Source organism: Lagenorhynchus albirostris, chromosome 7 (assembly GCF_949774975.1).
Source record: "Lagenorhynchus albirostris chromosome 7, mLagAlb1.1, whole genome shotgun sequence".
Taxonomy (NCBI): Eukaryota; Metazoa; Chordata; class Mammalia; order Artiodactyla; family Delphinidae; genus Lagenorhynchus; species Lagenorhynchus albirostris.
In genome coordinates, this window is record NC_083101.1 from 8,809,672 (window position 1) to 8,833,939 (window position 24,268).

The 24,268-nt window shown below is 44.7% G+C and overlaps 1 protein-coding gene across 5 annotated transcripts in view; it reads right to left on the minus strand.

Moving 5' to 3' along the window:
* RALGPS1 (Ral GEF with PH domain and SH3 binding motif 1) overlaps positions 1-24,268 on the minus strand; it is a 322,342-nt gene that overhangs the window by 150,378 nt on the left and 147,696 nt on the right. For all 5 annotated transcript variants that reach the window (XM_060154324.1, XM_060154322.1, XM_060154323.1 and 2 more), the window contains 2 exons: positions 21,089-21,178; positions 18,334-18,426 (listed from right to left, as the gene is read on the minus strand). In XM_060154324.1, the coding sequence (XP_060010307.1) occupies positions 18,334-18,426; positions 21,089-21,178 (183 nt within the window). The remainder of the gene's footprint in view (positions 1-18,333; positions 18,427-21,088; positions 21,179-24,268) is intronic.

Below are 24,268 nucleotides of genomic sequence, written 5' to 3' on the forward strand. Positions count from 1 at the left end.
AGTTTAGAAGTATTGGGCCACCCTGAGATTTCCCTTCCATAATATTTATCACGATTGTGATCATCTGTACGATTATATCTGTGGTTCCCTCAGCAAATGAAGACTCCCATGAAGGTGGTGACCATGCTGGTTGTATTCACTCCACTATTCCCTGCAACTGGTATGGTTCCTGACACAGAGAAAACACTGCCTAAAGATCTGTTGAACAAAAGAATGAGAAAACTAACAATGACAATTTAAAAATTCAACTCCTTGGAAATTTTTGAACACTCCAATAATTCTTGGGTAAAAGAAGAAATAAAAGCCAAGGTAATGGACTATCTACAAACCATAAACATATAGAACATATAGATCACTATACGTTAAACTATGTGATGAGGTCAAAACTGTACTGAGAGGAAAAACGCATGGTTTTTAACTCTTATATAATTAAACAATATGAATATAAATGAACTTAACATTCAACTCAAGAAACTAGGAAAACTGGGCAGAGTGGGGGAGCAGGAGTAGGAGAAATTGATTAATAGATAAAATTAGGAATTATGTTTTTTAAAAAATATATATATATAACTAAACACCTAACCTATAGACATGATAACTAAACCCAAGAACTAAATCTTATAAAAATCACAATAAAACAGGTAAAATCTCTATTAAGTAAGGCAAAATGCAAAAATATACATTAGGATTGAGAAAGGGGCAAAACCACATATGCAAAGTGAACTAAAATTACAAGGTAAAAATAAAATCCCTGAATATTGATTTTAAATAATTTTCATGGTGGCAAGTATCAGCTGCAAGGGATAAATGGAACCCATAAACCACAGGGTCAAATGTCACGAAGATCACAAATCTTGGTCAAATACCTGAAGAAGCAGGTTGCTTTTGGAAATTTCCCTTATCATGCTCTGAGAGCCTGTATGTGGCTCTCATACTTGACTAATGATGAAAAATTCCCTTCTTCTGGTAAATAGTTCAAAACAGGAAGCTGTCTCCATAGAAGAAAAAAATAAGGCCCTCCAAATCTACTTTATGAGGACGTTGGTATCTTGTTCCCTTGCCTTGAGAGAATAACATTTCTTGATACATGGAAATGTTTTTCAACAAAATAACATTTCTTGATACGTGGAAACGCTTTTCAATGAAGAACCTGTTGCTTCAAATACGTTAAAACTGGCTCAAAATTCTATTTTAATTCCAGTGTCTACTGTTGGTATGGAAAGAATTTTTAGTGCTGCGGATAATCTATGGACCAATGGATTCAACAGACTGAGTATGGAATGAAACTAGGGTGCTTTAAAATAAGTAATTTTTACCTCTTTAGATACAAACTATTGGTTTCTGAAAAATAAACTACAAAGTCATATATCTAATGTAAAATATGAGATGCAATGGAGACTGTTATAAGTAACATAAGAGAAAACTATGACTTTGAAATTTAGTAAGTGTCCTGGCTAGCCGTCCATATCTGTCTTTGACTAAGGCTATTTTAAACTCTGTACAGATAGATGTTAACCTGTAGAAAACGTAGTAATGCAAATAATTCCAGTCCATATAAAGGCATATGATGTCTCATGGAATCCCACTGATCATCATCCTGGGAAAACTGACTAATTTTCTATCCATTTTAAAGATTATTCCCTGGTGGCGCAGTGGTTGAGAGTCCGTCTGCCGATGCAGGGGACACGGGTTCGTGCCCTGGTCCGGGAAGATCCCACATGCCGTGGAGCGGCTGGGCCCGTGAGCCATGGTCGCTGAGCCTGCGTGTCCGGAGCCTGTGCTCCGCAACGGGAGAGGCCACAACAGTGAGAGGCTCGCGTACCGCAAAAAAAAAAAAAAAAAAAGATTATGTCAGCCTTCTTTACCTGACCATAAAAGTGTAGTAGTCTCAGTTCTCTTGGAATACAGTTGTAATATCTTACTGGTTCTCATACTAATTAATGAGTTAAATAAAATATTTGACAAGTATTCATTTATACTTGTATGAGTCATGATTTTATCTTTTAAAAAATTATTAACAGTTTATATGCACATACACATATGCACATACATACATTCACATGCATACATACATACACAATGCATAATCTTGTAGGACAATTTTAATCATGTATTTCCAAAAATTTTGCTAATTAAAAAAAAAAATCTGCTCATGGCAACCCCAGGAGACATTCCCACAAAGTCCCAAGAGCAGGGCCAGGAGGATGTGATTGGTCCTTGAACAGAAGTTTGCCAAGGGCCCATCCTGGGTCCAGAGTTGGTCTGTGTGGGTGAGGAGCCAGGTACCCAATGTACACCCCAATTTGTTCAACCTGGTTGAGCCATGGAAAAGGCTGGCTAAGGCAAGGAAGGGTCAGAAACACTATGAGAGTGCTCTGGAAGGAGAAAACAAACTCCACTATGGGAAGGAGGAACCAGGAAGAGGTGGTCATAGAAACGAGTCTTGAAGGATTTCAACCAGCAGAAATGGGGCTGGAGAGGCTCCAGAAGCAAAAGAATGCACGAGCAGTGGCCTGGAGGTAGGAACACACAGGGATGCTTAAGGGAGCAGCAGTTTGGCAGAAATGCAGGCAAGTGTTGCCTTGTACAAGGCTGGAAGGTGAGAGAGAGATGGAAACTTCCCATTTGGCAAAGTTTTTTTTTTTTAATAGATGTTTATTGGAGTATACTTGCTTCACAATACGGTGCTAGTTTCTGTTGCACAACAAAACAAATCAGCCATATGCATACACATGTCCCCATATCCCCTCCCTCTTGAGCCTCCATCCCATCCTCCCTATCCCACCCCTCTAGGTCATCGCAAAGCACCCAGCTGATCTCCCTGTGCTATGCTGCTGCTTCCCACCAGCCAACTATTATACATTGGGGCGATGCTACTCTCACTTCGCCCCAGCTTCTGCCCCCCACCCCATGTCCTCAAGTCCATTTTCTATGTCTACCTCTTTATTCCTGCCCGGCAACTAGGTTCATCAGTATCTTTTTTTTTTTTTTAGATTCCATATATATACGTTCACAAACAGTATTTGTTTTTCTCTTTCTGACTTAACTTCACTCTGTATGACAGACTCTAGGTCCATCCACCTCACTACAGATAACTCAATTTTGTTTCTTTTTATGGCTCAGTAATATTCCATTGTACATATGTGCCACATCTTCTTTATCCATTCATCTGTCGATGGACACTTAGGTTGCTTCCATGTCCTGGCTATTGTAAACAGTGCTGCAATGAACACTGGGGTGCATGTGTCTTTTTGATTTATGTTTTTTTCAGGGTAGATGCCCAGTAGTGGGATTGCTGGGTCATACGGTAGTTCTATTTTTAGATTTTTAAGGAGACTCCATACTGTTTTCCATAGTGGTTGTATCAATTTACATTCCCACCAACAGTGCAGGAGGCTTCCCTTTCACCACACCCTTTCCAGCATTTATTGTTTCTAGATTTTTTGATAATGGCCATTCTAACTGGCATGAGGTGATACCTCATTGTAGTTTTGACTTGCATTTCTCTAACAATTAGTGATGTTGAGCATCTTTTCATGTGCCTCTTGGCCATCTGTATGTCTTCCTTGGTGAAATGTCTATTTAGGTCTTCTGCCCATTTTTTAACTGGATTGTTTGGTTTTTTTGATATTGAGCTCCATGAGCTGTTTGTATATTTTGGAGATTAATCCTTTGTCTGTTGTTTCATTGGCAAATATTTTCTCCCATTCTGAGGGCTGTCTTTTTGTCTTGTTTATGGTTTCCTTTGCTGTGAAAAAGCTTTTAAGTTTTATTAAGTCCCATTTGTTTATTAAGTCCCAATTGTTTATTTTTGTTTTTATTTCCGTTACTCTAGGAGGTGGATCAAAAAAGATCTTGCTGTGGTTTATGTCAAAGAGTGTTTTCCCTATGTTTTCCTCTAAGAGTTTTATAGTGCTTGGTGTTACATTTAAGTCTTTAATCCATTTGGAGTTTATTTTTGTGTATGGTGTTAGGGAGTGTTCTAATTTCATTCTTTTACATGTAGCTGTCCAGTTTCCCCAGCACCACTTATTGAAGAGGCTATCTTTTCTCCATTGTATGTCTTTGCCTCCTTTGTCGTAAATTAGGTGCCCATATGTGTGTGGGTTTATCTCTGAGCATTCTACCTTGTACCATTGATCTATATTTCTGTTTTTGTTCCAGTACCATACTGTCTTGATTACTGTAGCTTTGTGGTACAGTTTGAAGTCAGGGAGCCTGATTCCTCCAGGTCCGTTTTTCTTTCTCAGGATTGCTTTGGCTATTCGGGGTCTTTTGTGTTTCCATATAAATTGTAAAATTTTTTGTTCTAATTCTGTGAAGAATGCCATTGGTACTTTGATAGGGATTGCACTGAATCTGTAGATTGCTTTGGGTAGTATAGTCATTTTCACAATATTGATTCTTCCAATCCAAGAACATGGTATATTTCTCCATCTGTTTATGTCATCTTTGATTTCTTTCATCAGTGTCTTATAGTTTTCTGAGTACAAGTCTTTCACCTCCTTAGGCAGGTTTATTCCTAGGTATTTTATTCTTTTTGTTGCAGTGGTAAATGGGAGTGTTTCCTTAATTTCTCTTTCTGATTTTTCACTGTTGGTGTATAGGGATGCCAGAGATTTCTGTGCATTAATTTTGTATCCTGCAACCGTACCAAATTCATTGATTAGTTCTAGCAGTTTTCTGGTGGCATCTTTAGGATTTTCTATGTATAGTATCATGTCAACAGCAACAAGTTTTACTTTTTCTTTTCCAATTTGTATTCCTTTTATTTCTTTTTTTTTTCTCTGATTGCTGTGGCTAGGACTTCCAAAACTATGTTGAATAAGAGTGGCGAGAGTGGACATCCTTGTCTTGTTCCTGATCTTAGTGGAAATGCTTTTAGTTTTTCACCATTGAGTACAATGATTGCTGTGGGTCTGTCACATATGGCGTTTGTTATGTTGAGGTAGGTTCCCTCTATGACCATTTTCTGGAGAGTTTTTATCATAAACGGGTGTTGAATTTTGTCAAAAGCTTTTTCTGCATCTATTGAGACGATCATATGGTTTTTATTCCCTAATTTATTAATGTGGTATATCACATTGATTGATTTGCATATATTGAAGAATCCTTGCCTCCCTGGGATAAATCCCAGTTAATCATGGTGTATGATCCTTTTAATGTGCTGTTGGATCCTGTTTGCTAGTATGTTGTTCAGGATTTTTGCATCTATGTTTTTCAGGGATATTGGTCTATAATTTTCTTTTCTTGTGATATCTTTTTCTGGTTTGGGTATCAGGGCGATGATGGCTTTGTAGAATGAATTTGGGAGTGTTTCTCCCTCTGCAATTTTTTGGAAGAATTTGAGAAGGATGGGTGCTAGCTCTTCTCTAAATGTTTGATAGAATTCGCCTGTGAAGCCATCTGGTCCTGGACTTTCATTTGCTGGAAGATTTTTAATTATGGTTTCAATTTCATTACTTGTGACAGGTCTGTTTATATTTTCTAATTCTTCCCGGTTCAGTCTTGGAAAATCGTACCTTTCCAAGAATTTGTCCATTTCTTTGTGGTTGTCCATTCTATTGGCATATAGTTGTTTGTAGTAGTCTCTTATAATCCTTTGTACTTCCGCAGTGTCAGTTGTGATTTCTCCTTTTTCATTCCTAATTTTATTGATTTGCGTCTTCTCTCTTTTTTTCTTGATGAGTCTGGCTAAGGATTTATCAATTTTGTTTATCTTCTCAAAGAACCAGCTTTTAGTTTTATTGATCTTTGCTATTGTTTTCTTTGTTTCTATTTCATTTATTTCTGCTCTGATCTTTATGATTTCTTTCCTTCTACTGTCTTTGGGTTTTCTTTGTTCTTCTTTCTCTAGTTGTTTTAAGTGTAGATTTAGATTGTTTATTTGAGATTTTTCTTGTTTCTTGAGGTGAGACTGTATTGCTATAAACTTCCCTCTTAGAACTGCTCTTGCTGCATCCCACAGGTTTTAGGTCATCGTGTTTTCATTGTCATTTGTTTCTATATACTTTTATATTTCTTCTTTGATTTCTTCAGTGATCTCTTGGTTATTTAGTAGTGCACTGTTTAGCCTCCATGTGTTTGTGTTTTTTACGTTTTTTTTCCTGTAATTGATTTTCAGTCTCACAGCGTTGTGGTCAGAAAAGATGCTTGATATAATTTCAATTTTCTTAAATTTTCCAAGGCTTGATTTGTGACCCAAGATGTGATCTATCCTGGAGACTGTTCCATTTGCCCTTGAGAAGAAAGTGTATTCTGCCACTTTCGGGTGGAATGTTCTATAAATATCAATTAGATCTGTCTGGTCTATTGTGTCATTTAAAGCTTGTGTTTCCTTATTTATTTTCTGTTCGGATGATCTGTCCATTGGTGTAAGTGGGGTGTTAAAGTCCCCTACTATTATTGTGTTACTGTTGATTTCTCCTTTCATGGTTGTTAGCATTTGCCTTATGTATTGATTCCTATGCTGGGTGCATAAACATTTATAATTGTTATATCTTCTTCTTGGATTGATCCTTTGATCATTATGTAGTGTCCCTCCTTATCTCCTGTAACAGTCTTTATTTTAAAGTCTATTTTATCTGATAAAAGTATTGCTACTCTGGCTTTCTTTTGATTTCCATTTGCATGGAATATCTTTTTCTATCCCTTCACTTTCAGTCTGTATGTGTCCCTAGGTCTGAAGTGGGTCTCTTGTAGACAGCATATATATGGGTCTTTTTTTTTTTTGTATCCATTCAGCCAGTCTGTGTCTTTTGGTTGGGGCATTTAATCCATTTACATTCAAGGTTATTATCGATATGTATGTTCCTATTACCATTTTCTTAATTGTTTTGGGTTTGTTTTTGTGGGTCTTTTCCTTCTCTTGTGTTTCCCACTTAGAGAAGTTCCTTTAGCATTTGTTGTAAACCTGGTTTGGTGGTGCTGAATTCTCTTAGCTTTCGTTTGTCTGAAAAGCTTTTGACTTCTCTATCAAATCTGAATGAGATCCTTGCTGGGTAGAGTAATCTTGGTTGTAGGTTCTTCTCTTTCATCACTTTAAGTATATCCTGCCACTCCCTTCTGGCCTGCAGAGTTTTCCCTGAAAAACCAGCTGATAACCTTATGGGGATTCCTTTGTATGTTATTTTTTGTTTTTCCCTTGCTCCTTTTAATATGTTTTCTTTGAATTTAATTTTTGTTAATTTGATTAATATGTGTCTTGGTGTGTTTTTCCTAGGGTTTACCCTGTATGGGACTCTCTGTGCTTCCTGGACTTGGGTGACTATTTCCTTACCCACGTTAGGGAAGTTTTCGACTATAATCTCTTCAAATATTTTCTCAGACCCTTTCTTTTTTCTCTTCTTTTTCTGGGACTCCTATAATTTGAATGTTGGTGCATTTAGTGTTGTCCCAGTGGTCTCTGAGATTGTCTTCCATTCTTTTCATTCTTTTTTCTGTATTCTGCTCCTCAGCAGTTATTTCCACCATTCTGTCTTCCAGCTCACTTATTCGTTCTTCTGCCTCAGTTATTCTGTTATTGATTCCTTCTAGTGTATTTTTCATTTCAGTTATTGTGTTGTTCATCTCTGTTTGTTTGTTCTTTAGTTCTTCTCGATCTCTGTTAAACATATCTTGTGTTTTCTCAATCTGTGCCTCCATTCTATTTCCGAGATTCTGGATCATCTTTACTATCATTCCTCTGAATTCTTTTTCAGGTAGACTGCCTATCTCCTCTTCATTTATTTGGTCTTGTAGGTTTTTACCTTGCTCCTTCATCTGTGACATGTTTGTTTGCCATCTCTCTCTTTTTTTTTTTTAATGAGTGGGATTGTGTTCTTGTCTTACTGGTTGTTAGGCCTGAGGCTTCTAACACTGGGGTTTGTAGGCTATTGGATAGAGCTGGGTCTTGGTGCTGAGATGAGGAACTCTGTGAGACCTCACTCCTATGAATATTCCCTGGGGTTTGAGGTTCTCTATTAGTCCAGTGGTTTGGACTCAGAGCTCCCACCGCAGGAGTTTTGGCCCAGCCCCAGGTTTGTGAATCAAGATCCCACAAGCCACCTGGGGTGGCAAAAATCACAGCAGTAACAAAGTAAAAAATAAAATTAGACTAGGAAACTAACATATATGTTAGGAAAAATAGAAAAATTAAAATATAGATGAATCAACAACCAGAAGGTACATCAGTACCACAATAGTAAAAAAGAGGAGGAGAGAAAAGAGAAAGAAAAAAAGGGGGGAGGCCTTGACTGTGGAGGGCGGGGCTTAAGCAAGGGTGAGGTTTGTGTGGTGGGCAGGGGCAATGCTCAGGATCCACAGGGCTGGAAAAGGCCCTGGGGGCGGTGGGCGTGGAGCTTAGGCTCAAGGAACAGAAGGAGCCCAGGCGTGCCCCCCACCCCTGGTCTCAGAGGGCAGGGGACCTCACCTGGGAGCCCAGCAGGCTTCCTGAGCTCGAGTGGGTGGGGCAAACGCCCTCCACTCCTCTCCCAGAGGGCCCCTCCTGCCTGCCTCTCCTGATCTCCCCAGCCTCAGGGGCGCCGATCCTATCTGGCCTCCACTTCTCCTGCCCCCTCAGTCCCCCTACATCCTACCAGTTCACTTTGGGCTTCCTCCCATCTCCTTGGGCGTCAGAGTCCCCCACCAGCGGCCGGCAGGTGCCCTAGTTGTGGGGAGATGCTAACTCCGTGTCTTCCCACATGGCCACCTTGGCCTGGCAAAGTATGTTTTTGACTTGGCCATTCTGGATACTGTGGACATGTGATGACCAATTTGACTGCTTATTCTACTTTTCCGAATATTTCAACTCAACTTGCCAACAGGGTGCCAATCACAAGCAGCTAAGCGTGAACAGTGAATACAAATCAAAGGGGAAAGAATGAGTTGATTGTGGCTGTGTTTGAACAGGAAATTCCTCTGGCCAGCTCTTGCATCTCTGCCGCACGTGACTTGGGGTTCTGGGTGGCTATGTTGCTGGTGGCAGCAGATGCTCCACTGGCCACAGCTGAGAGGTTTATGGTTTGTTTTCTAGTGTCAGGAAGTAGGTGTGAAGTAGGTATGAAACCTTTTGATATTTGCTGCCATTGCCCAAATGCCTCTACTATGTCCTTTGTACTCTGCAAGAATCTCCCTACCCGAGGGATTTCATCAAGTGCCACATTCCCAAATGCAAGTTTTCCTCAAAAACACCCATCGAGACAAACCAAAAACCGTCTCTCTCATCCAAGCTCGGTATCTTCCCTAACTCTAAGGGATCGCTGAAATCCAGGGTTAAAAATTCAAATGACAGTTTAAAATAGACTGACAAAATATTCATTATTATAAAACTAGAGGCAGCGTAATGAATGCTAAAATGATGGATTAAAAAGAGCAGCAGCAAAATGGTTATATCATGCATCAAAAAGAATAAAATACCTGGGACTAATTCTACCTAAGGAGGAAAAAAACCTGTACTCTGAAAACTGTAAGACGCTGCTGAAAGAAACTGAAGACAATACAAACAGATGGAAAGATATACCGCATTCTTGGATTGGAAGAATCAATATTGTTAAAATGACCATACAACCCAAGGCAATCTACAGATTCAATGCAATCCCTATCAAATTGCCAATGGCATTTTTCACAGAATTAGAGCAAAAAAGTTTTTTAATTTGTATGGAAACACAAAAGACCCCAAATAGGCAAAACAATCTTGAGAAAGAAGAACAAAGCTGGAGGAATCACACTCCCTGACTGCAGACTATACTACAAAGCTACAGTAATCAAAAGAGTATGGTACTGTCACAAAACAGATATATAGAACAGGCTAGAAAGCCCAGAAATAAACCCACACACTTATGGGCAATTAATTAATCTATGACAAAGGAGGCAAGAATATACAATATAGAAAAGATAGTCTCTTCAATAAGTGGTACTGGGGGCTTCCCTGGTGGCGCACTGGTTGAGAGTCCACCTGCCGATGCAGGGGACACGGGTTCGTGCCCCGGTCCGGGAAGATCCCACATGCCGCAGAGCAGCTAGGCCTGTGAGCCATGGCCGCTGAGCCTGCGTGTCCAGAGCCTGTGCTCCACAACGGGAGAGGCCACAACAGTGAGAGGACCACGTACCACAAAAAAAAAAAAAAAAAAAAAAAAAAAGTCTACAAATAATAAATGCTGGAGAGGGTGTGGAAAAAAAGCAAAACCTCCTACACTGTTGGTGGGAATGTAAACTGGTGCAGCCACTTTGGAGAACAGTATGGAGCCTCTTTAAAAAACTAAAAATAGAGTTGCCATATGATCCAGCAATCCTACTCCTGGGCATATACCCAGACAAAACTCTAATTTGAAAAGATACATGCACCCACTCTGTTCATAGAAGCACTACTTACAATTGCCAAGACAGGGAAGCATCCTAAGTGTCCATCGACAGATGAATGGACAAAGAAGATGTGGTACATATATACAATGGAATACTACTCAGCCATAAAAAGAATGAAATAATGCCAGTTGCAGCAACATGGATGGACCTAGAGATTATCACACTAAGTAAGCCAGAAAGAGAAAGACAAATATATGATACCACTTATATGTGGAATCTAAAAAAATGATACAAATGAACTTATTTACAAAACAGAAACAGATTCACGGACATGGAAAACATACTCATGGTTACCAAAGGGGATAGGGTGGTGGGGTGGTGGCGGGGAGAAAAAAAGAAAAAGAAAAAAGTCTCATAGTGCAATTTCATGTTAACTTGTTCACTAATTATACAATAAAATTGCTGGAAGGACTTCCCTGGTGGCGCACTGGTTAAGAATCCGCCTGCCAATGCAGGGGACACAGGTTTGGGCCCTGGCCTGGGAAGATCCCACACGCCGCGGAGCAACTAAGCCCGTGTGCCACAACTACTGAGCCTGTGTGTCACAGCTACTGAAGCCCGTGCTCCACAACAAAAGAAGCCACCACAGTGAGAAGCCCGCACACCGCAACAAAGAGTAGACCCCATTTGCTGAAACTAGAGAAAGCCTGCGCACAGCAACGAAGACCCAATGCAGCCAAAAATTAATTAATTAATTTTTAAAAAATAAATAAAATTGCTGGAGTAATTTTTTTTTAAAGAAAAAAAAAAACAGTTACATCAGAGAGTCCTGTTCTGGAGGAGTGGTGAGTACAGACACACCCCCAGCCCAGCAAAGGGTGGGGGAGTGCTAAAAATTGTCCTTAATCAGGGAAGTGAAAACACCAGAGCTATGTCGTAGGGTGATCACTCCATGGGTGGTGTGAGGAAGACAGTAAGACCAGAAGCAAGGAAACCAGCTAGAAGATGATGATGTTACCAGGTCATAAATCAGAGGGCCTGGCTTACAGTGATGGCAGCCTCTGCCAGCCCATTTGAAAATAGTCAAGAAAAGTTGAAAATAATAATAATAATAACAACAACAACAGCGGCAGCAGCAGCAGCAGTCAATACTTATCTAACCCTTACTATGTGCCAGGCATGGTTCTAAACATTTTTTCATATATTTACTCATTTAATCCTTACCATAAGAGGCAGGTCCAAGGCTGAGCCTGGGAGTCCACACTCTTAATCTGCAAGGGACACTGCCCCTCATTTCTTGGCCTGTGGTCCCCATACCAATTCAGGTCACGTGTACTGAGACCCAACAGCTACCTGAGGTACAGGCTGGGGCGACAGTTTCTCACAGGGACTTTTTCCCTTGGGGCTTCCCCAGGCTGAGCAGAGATTTTCTGACGAGGGACACTTGCTGGCTCTCTGATTCCTGTGAGTAGCTGAATTCCAGCCCCCCAAGTGCAGACATTGGAACCCCAGCCCCCCGCCAGCTGCAAAGGTCTCCACACAGCGCCTTCTCTGAACTCTGCTTGCCATGCTGACTCTGAGAGCATTCTTTATTTCTAGCACATGGTGACTTCCCTTTCTTGGCTTCTGGTTCGCTTTGCTTCTTGATTTTTAATTTGGTTTATCTGTGTTTGTGTGTTTGAAGCAGGCAGTTGGGAGGGAGGGGCTTTCCCCCTCATCACCCCGTCTACCATATTGCCTCAAAGTCCAAGAAGTCTGCTCAGAGAGTCTCCTGGCACTCACGATCACTTCCTGGAAGCAAACTTTGATTTCTGACACGCCAAGGGTGAGCTGTCAAAGGAACACAGGAGCAGAGGGCTCCGCGGAGCAGGCATAGGAACGTGGGCCTGGGGCTCCAGAGACAGCTGGGGCGAGAGCAAGGAGGCAGCCACCACCGGGGCACAGAGGACATGGATGAAGCTCTCCAAGCTGGGGAGAGCCCCACGGGACAGGAATCGGATTGGGGAAGGTGAGAGCTGGGTCAGAGCCTTGCAGCACACTTACAGCCAGTGGGTAAGAGGGACAAAAGCAGTCAGGGAGGAGCCAGCTGTCAGAACAGCGGGAAGGGAATAAGCCAAGCAAAGAGAGAGTTTTCAAGAAGGGGGTGACAAAAGTTGTGGCAAAGTCAAGGAAGAGGAGGGTGCAAATATCCACAGAACTCATAATTCTGAGAAACAGTGCAGGCAGGGCTGCCAAGGAATGACTGGGGGATGAGTAATCAGAGGCTGCAAATGTCAGTTTCCTCTGCCTTCCCTCCCCCACCTCACCTCCCACCTGAGACAGGCAGCCCATGCCCGTCACCACTTTCTCAACAACATTAGAGGGGCCACTGGGGCCCACATCAGACACAGGGAAGGAGAGGCACTTCCCGCATGAAAGACTAAAATCCAAAATACGTGATGCCACACATCTGCCTTCCTGGGATATTTGCTCAACGACCCTGTGCCCCCAGATGCCTGAAGTGAGAGCCCTGCTCCCAGGAGGGTTCCCCTTCCAGGCCGCCACCCTGCACACCAGGCCGCCTGACCCACCGGCTGTGACTTCCTCCCTACCAAGCTCTTTAGTTTTCACTTTGCTGCTGCAGATGAGTCAAACTCTCTGGATGAATTCAGTAGGAAAGAGCAAATCATGATAGGAACGTGCACAGAGCAAACAGAGTGTGTGTGTGTGTGTGTGTGTGTGTGTGTGTGTGTGTGTGTGTGTGTGTGTGTGAGTGTGTGTGTGTGTGTGAGTGTGTGTGTGTGTGTGTGCGCGCGTGTGTGTATGTGTGTACACATGTATAGCATACAACTGTAATTAATGAGTGAATCGCCCATAGTCAGGCATTCCATACCCCCCAGGTCACTCCTCTATAAGTCAGGCTCCTCTTGGGACCACCCTGATCAGAGAAAAGTTTTCACCCTCTTGCCAGCTGCTCAGGCCCCAAACCTAGGGATCGTCCTCCAGTCTCTTCCTTTCTTCATCTCCGACATCCTATCCAGCATAAATCCTGCCACCTCTGTCTTCAGAATGCCTCCCCTTTCAGCCTCCTTCTCTCCATGTCCACTGCCACCTCCCCGATGCTAGCCAGCATCACCTCACTCCTGGATACTGCCCTAACCCTCTAACCTGGCCTCATTTCCACTCCGGCCCCCCTGCAATCCCAATCTGCTATTCACATAGTAGCAACACTAATTAAGAAAACAAAAGCAACTCTAAAGCAGATCATGTCTGTCTCCTGTTTAAAACCCTTCACTGCCCTCAGAATAGAACCTAACTCCTCTCTGGGCTGAGCCCTTCCCAGACGGCCCCGCCACCCATCCACAGCACCCTCACAATCTCCCCCAGGCCTGCTGCGCTCCAGCCACACTGGCCTTGGAGTTTCTTCCACCGTGGCCTCTGCACTGGCTGTGCCCTCATCTTGGCCTGGCCGGCTCCCTCTTGTCACTCAGGTCTCAGACAGGCCTTCCCTGAACACCCAGTCAGTCCCTATCGCATCCTCCTCTTTTGGTCTCCGGCATCACTTTTATTCCTATCTGACAGCCCTTGGTTCGTGACTTCATGCATTCAACAAACATTTATTGACCACTTCTTGCACCATCCAGACTAGGCACATGTTTATTCTCCCACAAAAACGTGTCAGTCTCCCCTGGATAACATAAAAGCCCATGAAGACAAGGGCCTTGACCATAGCCTCGGGGTCTGGCATGGAGCAGGCGAGGAGGTGTTCAATAAATATTTGATTTGCAGAATGAATAAGAGCCACACAGTATCTGTGCTCAGGAAATCAGAATTGGCCGATAGGACTTCTTGCCTAGGTCTCATGGCTTTGAGGCAGCCAATATTCCAAAGCGGGCCCAGTGTTGGGATAAATCAGACCCTATCTGCATTTTTCCAGGCCAGCAGAAGGGGACTCCCTCCCTGTTTGTGCATCTAGCCAGCATTTATTATGGGCCTACTATGTGCGAGCCTATGTGCGAGGTCAGCCTCTGCCCTGTCCCAGCTCACCCAGCTGCTGGTACTCAGCAGCCAGCCATGGACAGGCCGACAGGCTGCCCTGCCTACCAGCTAATGACCAGCTGGCCCTCACTGAAGGCCATCCATAGTGAAACCACGCAGCAGGTCTCTTCCCACACCTGTGGCCCCCTTCCATCCAGGTTTCCCAGATATCCAGGGTTGCAATGCAACCCCAGTGACTGCAATCGGGGAGCTGGTCATACACTGTCCCCAGGGGCCTGTGTGCCAGCCCCACTTCCCAAGCAGTGTGTGTGCCCGCTTTTCCCTGCCCTGTGCCCAGCCTGATTCCAACATCAGGTTCCATCATAGACAAGTCATCAAGCAAATGGCCAAGAACATGGACTACGTGTCCATCAAGGCAAAGCTGCATCACATCGGCTCTGGCACTCATCAGCTCCATGATCTGAGACAGGCCACTACAACTCCTGGAACCTCAGTTTCCTTCTCTGCAAAACGAAGACTATTAAAGTTCTGACCTTTGGGGCTGCTACGGCTGGTGGACCTGCTCCTCCCTGCTCTGCAGGGTCATGAGATTTCACCAGTCCCAGATCAAGGGACAAGTCGGGGGAGGGGAAGCAGCAATTTTTTGGCAGCGTTTCAGTGGCTAATCTCATTACTGGGAAAAGAAGTAGCAAAAGGCCACAATTCGGCACAACAAACATATACAATTCAAACGACCAGCGTAAACTCAGTCGTTTGGGATATGGAGAAAAAATCAGACTGCACCAAGAAGGAAGGTGATCAAAGAGGGAGGCAGACCTGTAAACAAAACTGCAGAGTAGATGCCCTCTGTGCTCTGTCACAACAGGTGTAGAGAGAGTGTCAGGAATATAGTGGCATCGTCGATTCTGCTGTGCTGGGGGGATTTGAATGAAGGAGAAAGATGGCGAGTTTGGCCCCCACCATTTCCCAACTGCTCTGCACCAATCACTGTCCTTGGACTAACAGGACAGGTGGGCAAAAGGGGAGAGTCTGGTCTGAAACAGGCTGAATGGTGGGTTTACCCAGAACAAACAGCTCCCCACACACGACCTCGGAGATGTCATGCTGAATCCACACGGTGTGTATCACCTCCTCTCTCCCTGACACAGCCTTTGGCAGTTGCCATTCTTATCTCCCAGGATGCTGCATCTCCCCATCTTTTGCCTTGCTAAGTGGCCCTCTGTAACCAAGGAAATAGTCCTGGCTCTCAGCCCTTAGGAGGCAATGGGAGATTTCTCACAAAAAGAACAGTTGTTGTTTCCCTGGGTCCCCCGTCCTTTGGTGACGTGTAACCGCAGCTTCCTGTCCTCTCCCTGGCTCCCACCAGCTAGATGCCAAGGTCAGCGGCCAATCCCAGGGGACCAGCGGAGCAGCAGAAGCCATGGACTAACCAAGGAGTAAGTGGCCAAAAGGCAGCCTTCAAGGCCTGGCTGCAGCTCTCTGGCTCTCTGGCTGTGTGTCCCCTCCCTGGGGCCCTCCTCTGACTTCCCTTCCCCAGATCAAGGGACAAGCAGGGAGAGGGAAAACAGTTCTTTTCTGGCAACATTTCTGTGGCCACGCTCACTACCAGAAATTAATGGCAAAAGAAGGGTGCGCTTCAGAGGCCAGCAGCCAGGCCAGCAGCAGCCACAGCCAGAACAGAGGCTCAACGGCCTGGGCGGCACCCAGAGTCTGCTGATGTCACCCTTAAAGTTCCTGTTAGAGCACTGTGTATAGAGGAGACAAAACAATAAACAGGCTCGCTCTCTTGTTTTGACTGACAAGGCATCACTGGAACTGTCCTTGTTGAGCTCCATGGGGTGTGGTGGGTAAGCACAGGGACTCCGGAGCCAGACTGCTCCGGTTTGATTCCCGCTCTGCCTCTTAGCTGGGGAACCCTGCATAAGTCATCCCACCTCTCTGTGCCTCCTCTTGACGGTGGGTAGCTGTCAAGAGGAAATGAGGGGACTTCCCGGGTGGCGCAGTGGTTCAGACTTTGCGCTCCCAATGCAGGGGGCTCAGATGTGATCCCTGCTCAGGGAACTAGATCCCACAGGCATGCTGCAACTAAGAGTTCATGTGCCACAACTAAGGAGCTGGCGAGCTGCAACTAAGGAGCCCGCCCCCGCGACTAAGACCTGGCACAACCAAATAAATAAGTAAATAAATAAATAAATTTTTTTTTTTTAAAAAAAGAGGAAATGAGTTAATACAGGGAAAGCTTTTAGAGCAGCGCCTGGCAAATCTGTAAGGAAGAACAGCTGACCCACGTAGCCTGGAAGGGAGTTAGGTGAGGAAGCTCATGCTTTCAAACGGGTCCTGGGTGGATATTTCATTCCAGGCTCTCTGAGGAGCTGTGGGAGATTTATCTTCATTGCAGCAAAGACCCACCAATGGCAGTGATGATCCGGCCACCCTGGCACAGGACTCTGCCGAGCCACATGGAGCAGTCCTGGATGTTGTTCTGGCCCAATGCTGCCCCACCATCCTGGGCAAGGCACAGCATCCTGAGGAGAACGCTGGCCAAAGCTCCATGGATGGGCCCTGCATCTCTGTGCAGGTGGGTGGCATCTCTGTGCAGGCCCCTCATGCTGACTCCCTGCTGCCCTCACTGACTGTGCCACTTATGGGGTCACCGAGAGTCCCTGTGTTACTGACAGTAAGGTCTGTGTACCGTGAGATTCATCATTCCTTCTTCTGGGCCCACACAGAGCTCCCAGCAGTCCAAGAAACAATAGCAGCACCTAAATGATGGAAAATTCATTTGAAAAAAGAATCTCCAAGCAACTTTTGAAAAAAGCGTCATGGCTCAGATAGACTCAGGGAATCACAGGGCTGGCAGCAACCACAGAGACCAGTGGCTTCCAAACTTGCTTTGACCTCCAAAGCCACTGCTCAACTGAAGTTCACCCAGAAGCTCAGGACATAAAACTGATGCAAACAGAGCTGCTCTGGCAGAAACCGTGCTCTGGAGGTCTGCTTGGTACCCTCCGTCCTCTCCCCCAGCCCCTGCTGGCCCCAAGTCAGTTCCAAAGAACCCCTGGGCTCCACAAAGCACTAACGGAGAACCACAGATACAGGCCAACCTCCCTAAGTAGATAAGAGGAGACGAGTCCCACAGAATCACTCTGCACAGACGGTGCCTGAATGCAGACCCAGTCTTTTGACTCCAGGCTAAAACCTCTCACTCCACTTTGCTATGGCTTGATCTATGGAAAATTGCAATTTAAAGAAACAAGGCTCACTTCTGACAACCTACAACATAATCCCTAAGTATTTTAAAGGCCCCTGAACTAGCCAAGTCTGAAACAGAGCCCAGCCCCGCAGACTGGCAGAAAGAAGTTCGGAAGTGAGTTAGTTGCAGAAGCACAGCTGACAACTCCATACAGTTTCCTTCAGTTCTGTGGGACATAAACAGGTCTTGAAAGGCTTGGGCTGTGTGGCTGTGAGAGACCCCAGACCAGGCGGGCCAGGAGGTGAATGCTAATGAGTGATGGAAATAGCAATGACTTCCCCCGTCAGGCGCGGTGCCAAGCTAAGGAGGATAAAGAGGTCTGAGATATTTTTAAAGTATTTTTACAGCAGAAAACTTTCCTACAGACTCAATTATATAACTGTCAGACTCCACCTCTGGGCTGAAATTATCCATGGCCTTCAGGAAAAAAAAATTATTTTTCCCTACATGAGGGTCACAGGTTCCTCCAAAGAAACTCTTAGCTGCACAGCCAGCAGCCCAGCGCAACTGCAAGGCTTCCCAGGGGCAGTTTGAAGCGGAGGGCAGAAGTCATGCCACTGACCCCGCCATCATACATGATGTTGTCAGGTCCAGAAGGGTCCCCGGCCACGCTGGCTTCCTCACAGTTTCCCTGTCCCAAAACGAGGCTGAGGTCACTGAAGGAGAGAGAGTGGCCAGGGGACACTTCATTAACCCACAGTCATCCTCCGTCGTTGGCAAAGGGCAGACTGAGAAAGGCTTCTGGGGCTTAAGGAATGGAGAACTTCACCAAAGAAAGGACGGCCCAAACCAAAGGAACAGACTTAGGAAGATTAACTTACAGCCCAGGTTTTTGTCAGCCTGAAGATGGGTGCACTTTGTAATGCTGACACCACAGACATGAGAGAATGAAGGTTGTTGAGTTCTAGAAGTTTCTGAAAAGAAAAAAAGATATGGAATAGATTATTTTGCTGCTATAAACAACAGAACAAAAACATGTTCAAGTGTTACCAAATACTGTCATATTTATGAAATTCAATTACACTTAAAAATATCTCATGTAGAAAATACAGTTCTAGAAAGTTCACAGAAACCATATGCTCTTTTTCTTTCAGATTGTCAAAAGGTGAGTCTGCATCTAAAACATTTGCAAAATTCCATAAGCTGACTAGTCTGGCTGCTGGACAGAAACATGGCTCGGGATGAGGTTTGATAATGTCCTTTCTGTTCTTTTTTTAGATGAATCTGAACTGTCCCAGCAGGCCTTTGTAAACTGAAACCTCCGCTGTGCCAACAACATCAACATGGGTCTACTGAGATTACCTTCACACCCGGAAGCGGGAGGCTGGGGAAAGATGTTATCAATCTGCACGATCTCCTCAGCTGGGAGCACGGAGCTCCAGCTTCCCAGCCACTTGACCATGCTTCTCTGAACCAGGCCCCAAATTAGTGAGAACATTTGGATTTAATTCCATCTCAGACAAGTTCCTTACCACAGAGGGCAACAGAAGGAGACACAGGTGAGGGTGAGCGCAGAAAAATGTAATTGCTCTGCTCTTGGTTTTATGCTGAGGGAAACCTGCCAACAGGACCCGGGTCCCACTTCTCACTCCCAGGAGTCGGTGAAAGTTGTGTAGCCGGCAGGCTCCACGGAACCAAGAGGCCTGGTTCTAACCCGGGTTCCCACTACTGGTGTGTTCTGTGGCAAGTTACCTAAGCCTTCTGAGCCTCGACATCTTCATATTTAAAATGAGGAAGGTAATCACAGCACCTCTGCTGCGTGGGATGGTGCACATAAACTGCTAGACCAGTGCCTGGCACCCAGGAGAGCGGGCAGTGTGACGTGGGCTGCTTGTTCTTTGTCAGGAAGACTTGTCCCCAACCCCACCCCACCTGCATGTTCCCACGGCAGCCTGTGCATTTCCTCAGCCCACTGGACTGTATTTGCTTGCACTTGCCCCTCTCTCACCCTGGGCTGTGTGTGCCCTGAGAGCCGGGATGAAGCAGTATCTACCATCATATCCCTAGGACCTAGTACAGCACAGAGCAGGGCTTAGTAACATGAACAAATCCACGAAAAGCCCTTATGCCTAGTCCTCACGGCTCTGTTCCTACCTGGAGATTTCTCCCTTACCACACAAGTTAATACTGCATTTCATACATCTCGTAATATTCCCTAATCGTTTGCTGTGTGTAATAATAGATTCTGAGTGAGCTGAATTTCATCCTTTGTATCTGAATGGCTATGCCTGTCACAGAATTTCTTTTAGAGGTGAAGGTTCTCTGGGAGATTATCTAATCCACCCCTTTCCCATTTTATAGATGGGAAACCAAGGCCCAGAGAAAGGAGGAGGCTCGAACAAGAACATACCCAGGGCACAGCGCCAGCATGATGATCCACCATCGGAAGATGGCAGAGCTTAAGGAGGAATCATTTTGGATCCCTTGGGTAGGGACTGGAAACTTCCAAACTGAAAGCACCAGATGGGCTGGAACTTCATCCCACTTTCTCTTGTGGCCCAGCACGAACTCACCGAGAGCAACAAGTATCATTACGCCCAGCAACAGTTCCAGGCACTTCAGAATGCACAGGACGTAAAAGTGTCCATGCCCCTAACATACTTAGAGCTGGATGAACACAACCTTGCTGTGAGGGGCAGCAGAGCAGCTCTCCTGAAGGCAGAGAGACACGCTCCGACTGACCATGGGGCCTGGGCGTGGACACCCACCTCTCTAAGCCTCCCCTTCCTCCTCCGGAAATGGGATAATAATAATGTCATCTTCAAATGAAATCATTTCTGTAAAGCAGCAGCTATGGCACCTGGCCAGAGAGGGGCCGCAGTGAAGGTGAGCTGGCCTAGGACCTCAGTGGGAAGACAACGTGCACACACAAAGCAGGCAGTAAACAGACAGGACGGTGCTCCGCTGAGTCAGGCGAGCCCCGTGGTGGGGAGCAGTGGGCTGGGAGGGGCTGGCAGGACTGTGTAAGAGATGAGAGTGGTCCAGGAAGGCCCGTGGGATCACAGCCTGGGCTGGCAGAGATGAGGGAAGAGGAGGGGCAAGTGGGGTAAAGACGTGAGCCTGGTGCCCAATAACCGGCAAGGACCAACCCTACCAGGGCAGACCCAGGAGGTGGGGTCGGGGCAGCAGGGCCCGGGCCTCAAGTGCAAGATGGGGTGGGGTGAGCTCTGCTGACCGCGAATAAACTGTGCAGGATGTGATGGTGTCACAACCTCCAATGCTGACTAAAAGCCATCAACCCCCGGCACTGGCTAAATCTGAATAGGAGGATGAATGGATTCCAGAGGTAGCCACTGGGGCCTCGTGGAGAGTCTGTGAAAGGCCAGCTACAAAGAATGGTTGGCTGCCAAAACCACAGGGCGGAGGGCACCTGCCTGTGCATGCACAGGGGCTGGGAGGCCCAGCAAGCAGCCAGGCTGGTCCCACAGCTGCCTCTGCCTGGGGAAGCTGGGCCAGAGCCCCGTGTCTGAACCCTGCCCGGCTCATCCAGAGCAAATCGTCACCCAAAGTACCAAGGAAACACCTTTTTGCGACAAAAAAGAAAGGAAGGGGAAAAGTAATAATAAAACAGCTTACCTTGGCTATTTTCACAAAATGGCTCAGGATTTCTGCTCTTATTTTTAAAGTCTGTGCTGTTAGAATTTCTCGTACAACCCAAAAACTGACCTGTAGAGTCAAACACAGACACACACACACACAGACACACACACACAGACACACACACAGACACACACAGACACAGACACACACACACACAGACACACACACACACACACACACACACACACACACACACACACACAGACACACACACACACACACACACACACACACAACCAGAAAAGTTGTTAAATGCCGGACCAACCAAGTTACCCCGCCCACTACTTCTATGGGATTTCTAAGAGGTTGGGAGACTGACAGAGCAAACCCTAGGGTTGCAGGAGGTTGAGGGTTCCTTTATGACACCTAACCCTACAAGTGGGTCCCATGCCGTCAGCACCAGCTCTCCAATATGCATAGTGGTGCTGTGAGAAATAAGTACTCCCATCATTAGCCAGGGGACTTAGTGGGCCTCCATCGACATATGGGTCTCCCTAAAGGTGCTTCAGGAAATTTTGAGATGTATCAGACAGGATTTCTGCTCAGAAGGATCCCAGTTATGGGGAGATGGATGGATGGATGGATGGACGGATGGACAAATGGCCAGACAAAGGGATATGCATGCTGGCAGTACCACCTATGAGATCCATATCTCCAGCCAGACCCAAGACAAGAAGGACTCACCTATATTTGCACAATTACAACAAATTTCATTTTCTAGGAGAGGTTTGCCCAATAATTTAAGTGATACAAAAACATCTCTTAAAGTTCTGTAAAGCAATGCAGGTAAAAGGGCATGTTTTTCTGGAGACAGCATATGCCAAAAGGATATACTGGTACTTTTCGTTCAGAATATCACTCACACTTGACCATCCTCGAGCCCCTGAGTCCTTTGGTGGGAACAAGAAAGTCATCCATCAGTGTCTAGTTGACTCACACGATGCCTCAATGAAACAAGAGGAGCTTCATGCTGAGAAACACTGGGCAGTGGTTTGCTTTCCTGTTTATGTTTCATGACTATAACAACAGCTCTATGTGAAACACGGATGCCCAAGAGTGCAATGACAGCACCGCAAAGAAAGGAGGAGAGATGGGCAGAGAATGGGGGAGACGTGGAATGAAAAGGAAGGCTAAGCATCTAAAACCTCTAAATTTTACAAAGACTAAAAGAGTTAAGGATAGTCCAGAGTTATCAAAGCATGTTTACTGCTGCAACCAAATGTCTTCCCTTTACTGAAATACTGTCACTTTTCAATGAGAAAACAAGAAAAAATTAAATCACCAAGAATCAAAATTTGGCTTCTTATATTAAGCAGGAATATTATAGAAAAGTTTTCTCTGTGTAATTATCTGTGGTTGCCTCCAGGACGTGCCTGGGTTTCCATAGAATCATTTTTTCCAAGGAATTGCCTAAAATTAAGTTCAGACTCAAATGTTACTAGCCAGTTATGGAAGAAAGATTTTCCATATAGCAAGATTTTTTCTAGGTGATATGCCCATAAACCTTATATTTTAATACATGCACACTTTTATGCCACATAAATCTCAAGTGTGATAGTTTATATGTATAATTTAATAGATTCTTATGTGTCAAAAAACATCACACCTATTTAAAGCATAATTACGGAACGTGGCAGAGTTGACTCAGGTGGTGTTCAGAGGCAACTCTGGATCAGTTCACTTCAGCAGACTTTCACGAAGCCCTTACTGTGTGCTCCAGGCACTGCGAGTCCAGACCTGTCAGTCCAGAAATCACTGTATTAAAAGGCAGCTGGTGATCATGGCCATCAAACAAGTTCAAACCAAGTGAACTGGAGTATGGGGGAGATAATGAGAAAAGAAGGCTTCCTAGAGGAGGTGGGCCTTGAAAGATGGGTAGACCCTCAACAGGTGAGGAGACCAGGGAGAGCTGAGCGGGTGGACAGGACTGGTGTTGCAGGTGCCCCGTGGGGTTGGGGCGGGAGGGAGGCTGAACTTAGAAGGGAAGGGGGTCTGGAGAAACAAGGGGACACTATGCTGCACAAGGAGAGTTCCAGAGGCTTCTGAGCACAGGAGTGACAGGCTAGACCCTTCTGCAGGAGCAGGGACACCCATCAAGAAGCTGAGGCGATGGTCTAAGTGAGAGACGGGAGGCCTGAGCGAGGGCAGTGTTGAAGGAGATGGAGGAAAGGGGCAGAGGAGAGAGACATTACAAAGGGAGAATCAGCATGGTTTTAAACTGTTTTAATTGTTTTTTAACTACAAAATTTAAGAGAAGCTTAATGTAGAAAACAAAGGGACAGAGATAAGCACAAGAGACAGAAGTCATTTGCAAGCTCGTTCTCACATACAGACCCCTGATAAACACTGTGGTATGTGTCCTTCTTGGAACATATGTTTGTCATGTCTCAGAACATATGTCTGTCTAGTCATAGAACATGTTTCTCTTTTTCAATTAAATTGGTATATATTAATCATACTATCACAAGAATTTTTATAAATATGTAAGAACATCAACATATTTTTAGCAGCTGCCAAGCATTTCATCTCAGGGATGTCTCCTCATCAAGGAAACTCCTACTGTTGGGTAGCTTATTTCGAATTATTTTGTTGTGATAGACAATGCTGTGGTGAACATATTTATACATATATCTTTATACATTTTTAATTAAGGTCTGAGGATAAATTCCTGTAAGGTAGAGTGAATAAAAGTATGTGTACCTTTTTTCAAAAGTATATATTTAAAAACTTGGCTTCCAAAAGTTTTATTTGTTGATCCATAAAAATTGGAACAGGCTAATACCAGTTACTACAGCTCTTTTTTTCTTTACTAACTTAGTGGACAAACTAATGTCTCACTGTTTCTATTTTACATTTCTTTCATGACTCCTCAGTTAACATATTTTTGCACGTTTTTTAAGTTTTTTGTTGCAAATATTTATAGGCCATTTGTATTATTTGCCTGTGAAGTACGTGTTCAGGTCCTTCATCCACCTTTCTATTGGGACACCTGTCCTCTGACTCTTGATTACTAAAAGGGGTTTATATTAAAGAGAATACATTACCCCTTTGTGGGTCATACAGTGTGCCAAGAGTGTGGAGAAACTGATACTCATACACTGTTTGCAGGGGTATAAATTCACAGGACCATTTTGAAGAACCACTTGAATACATCTT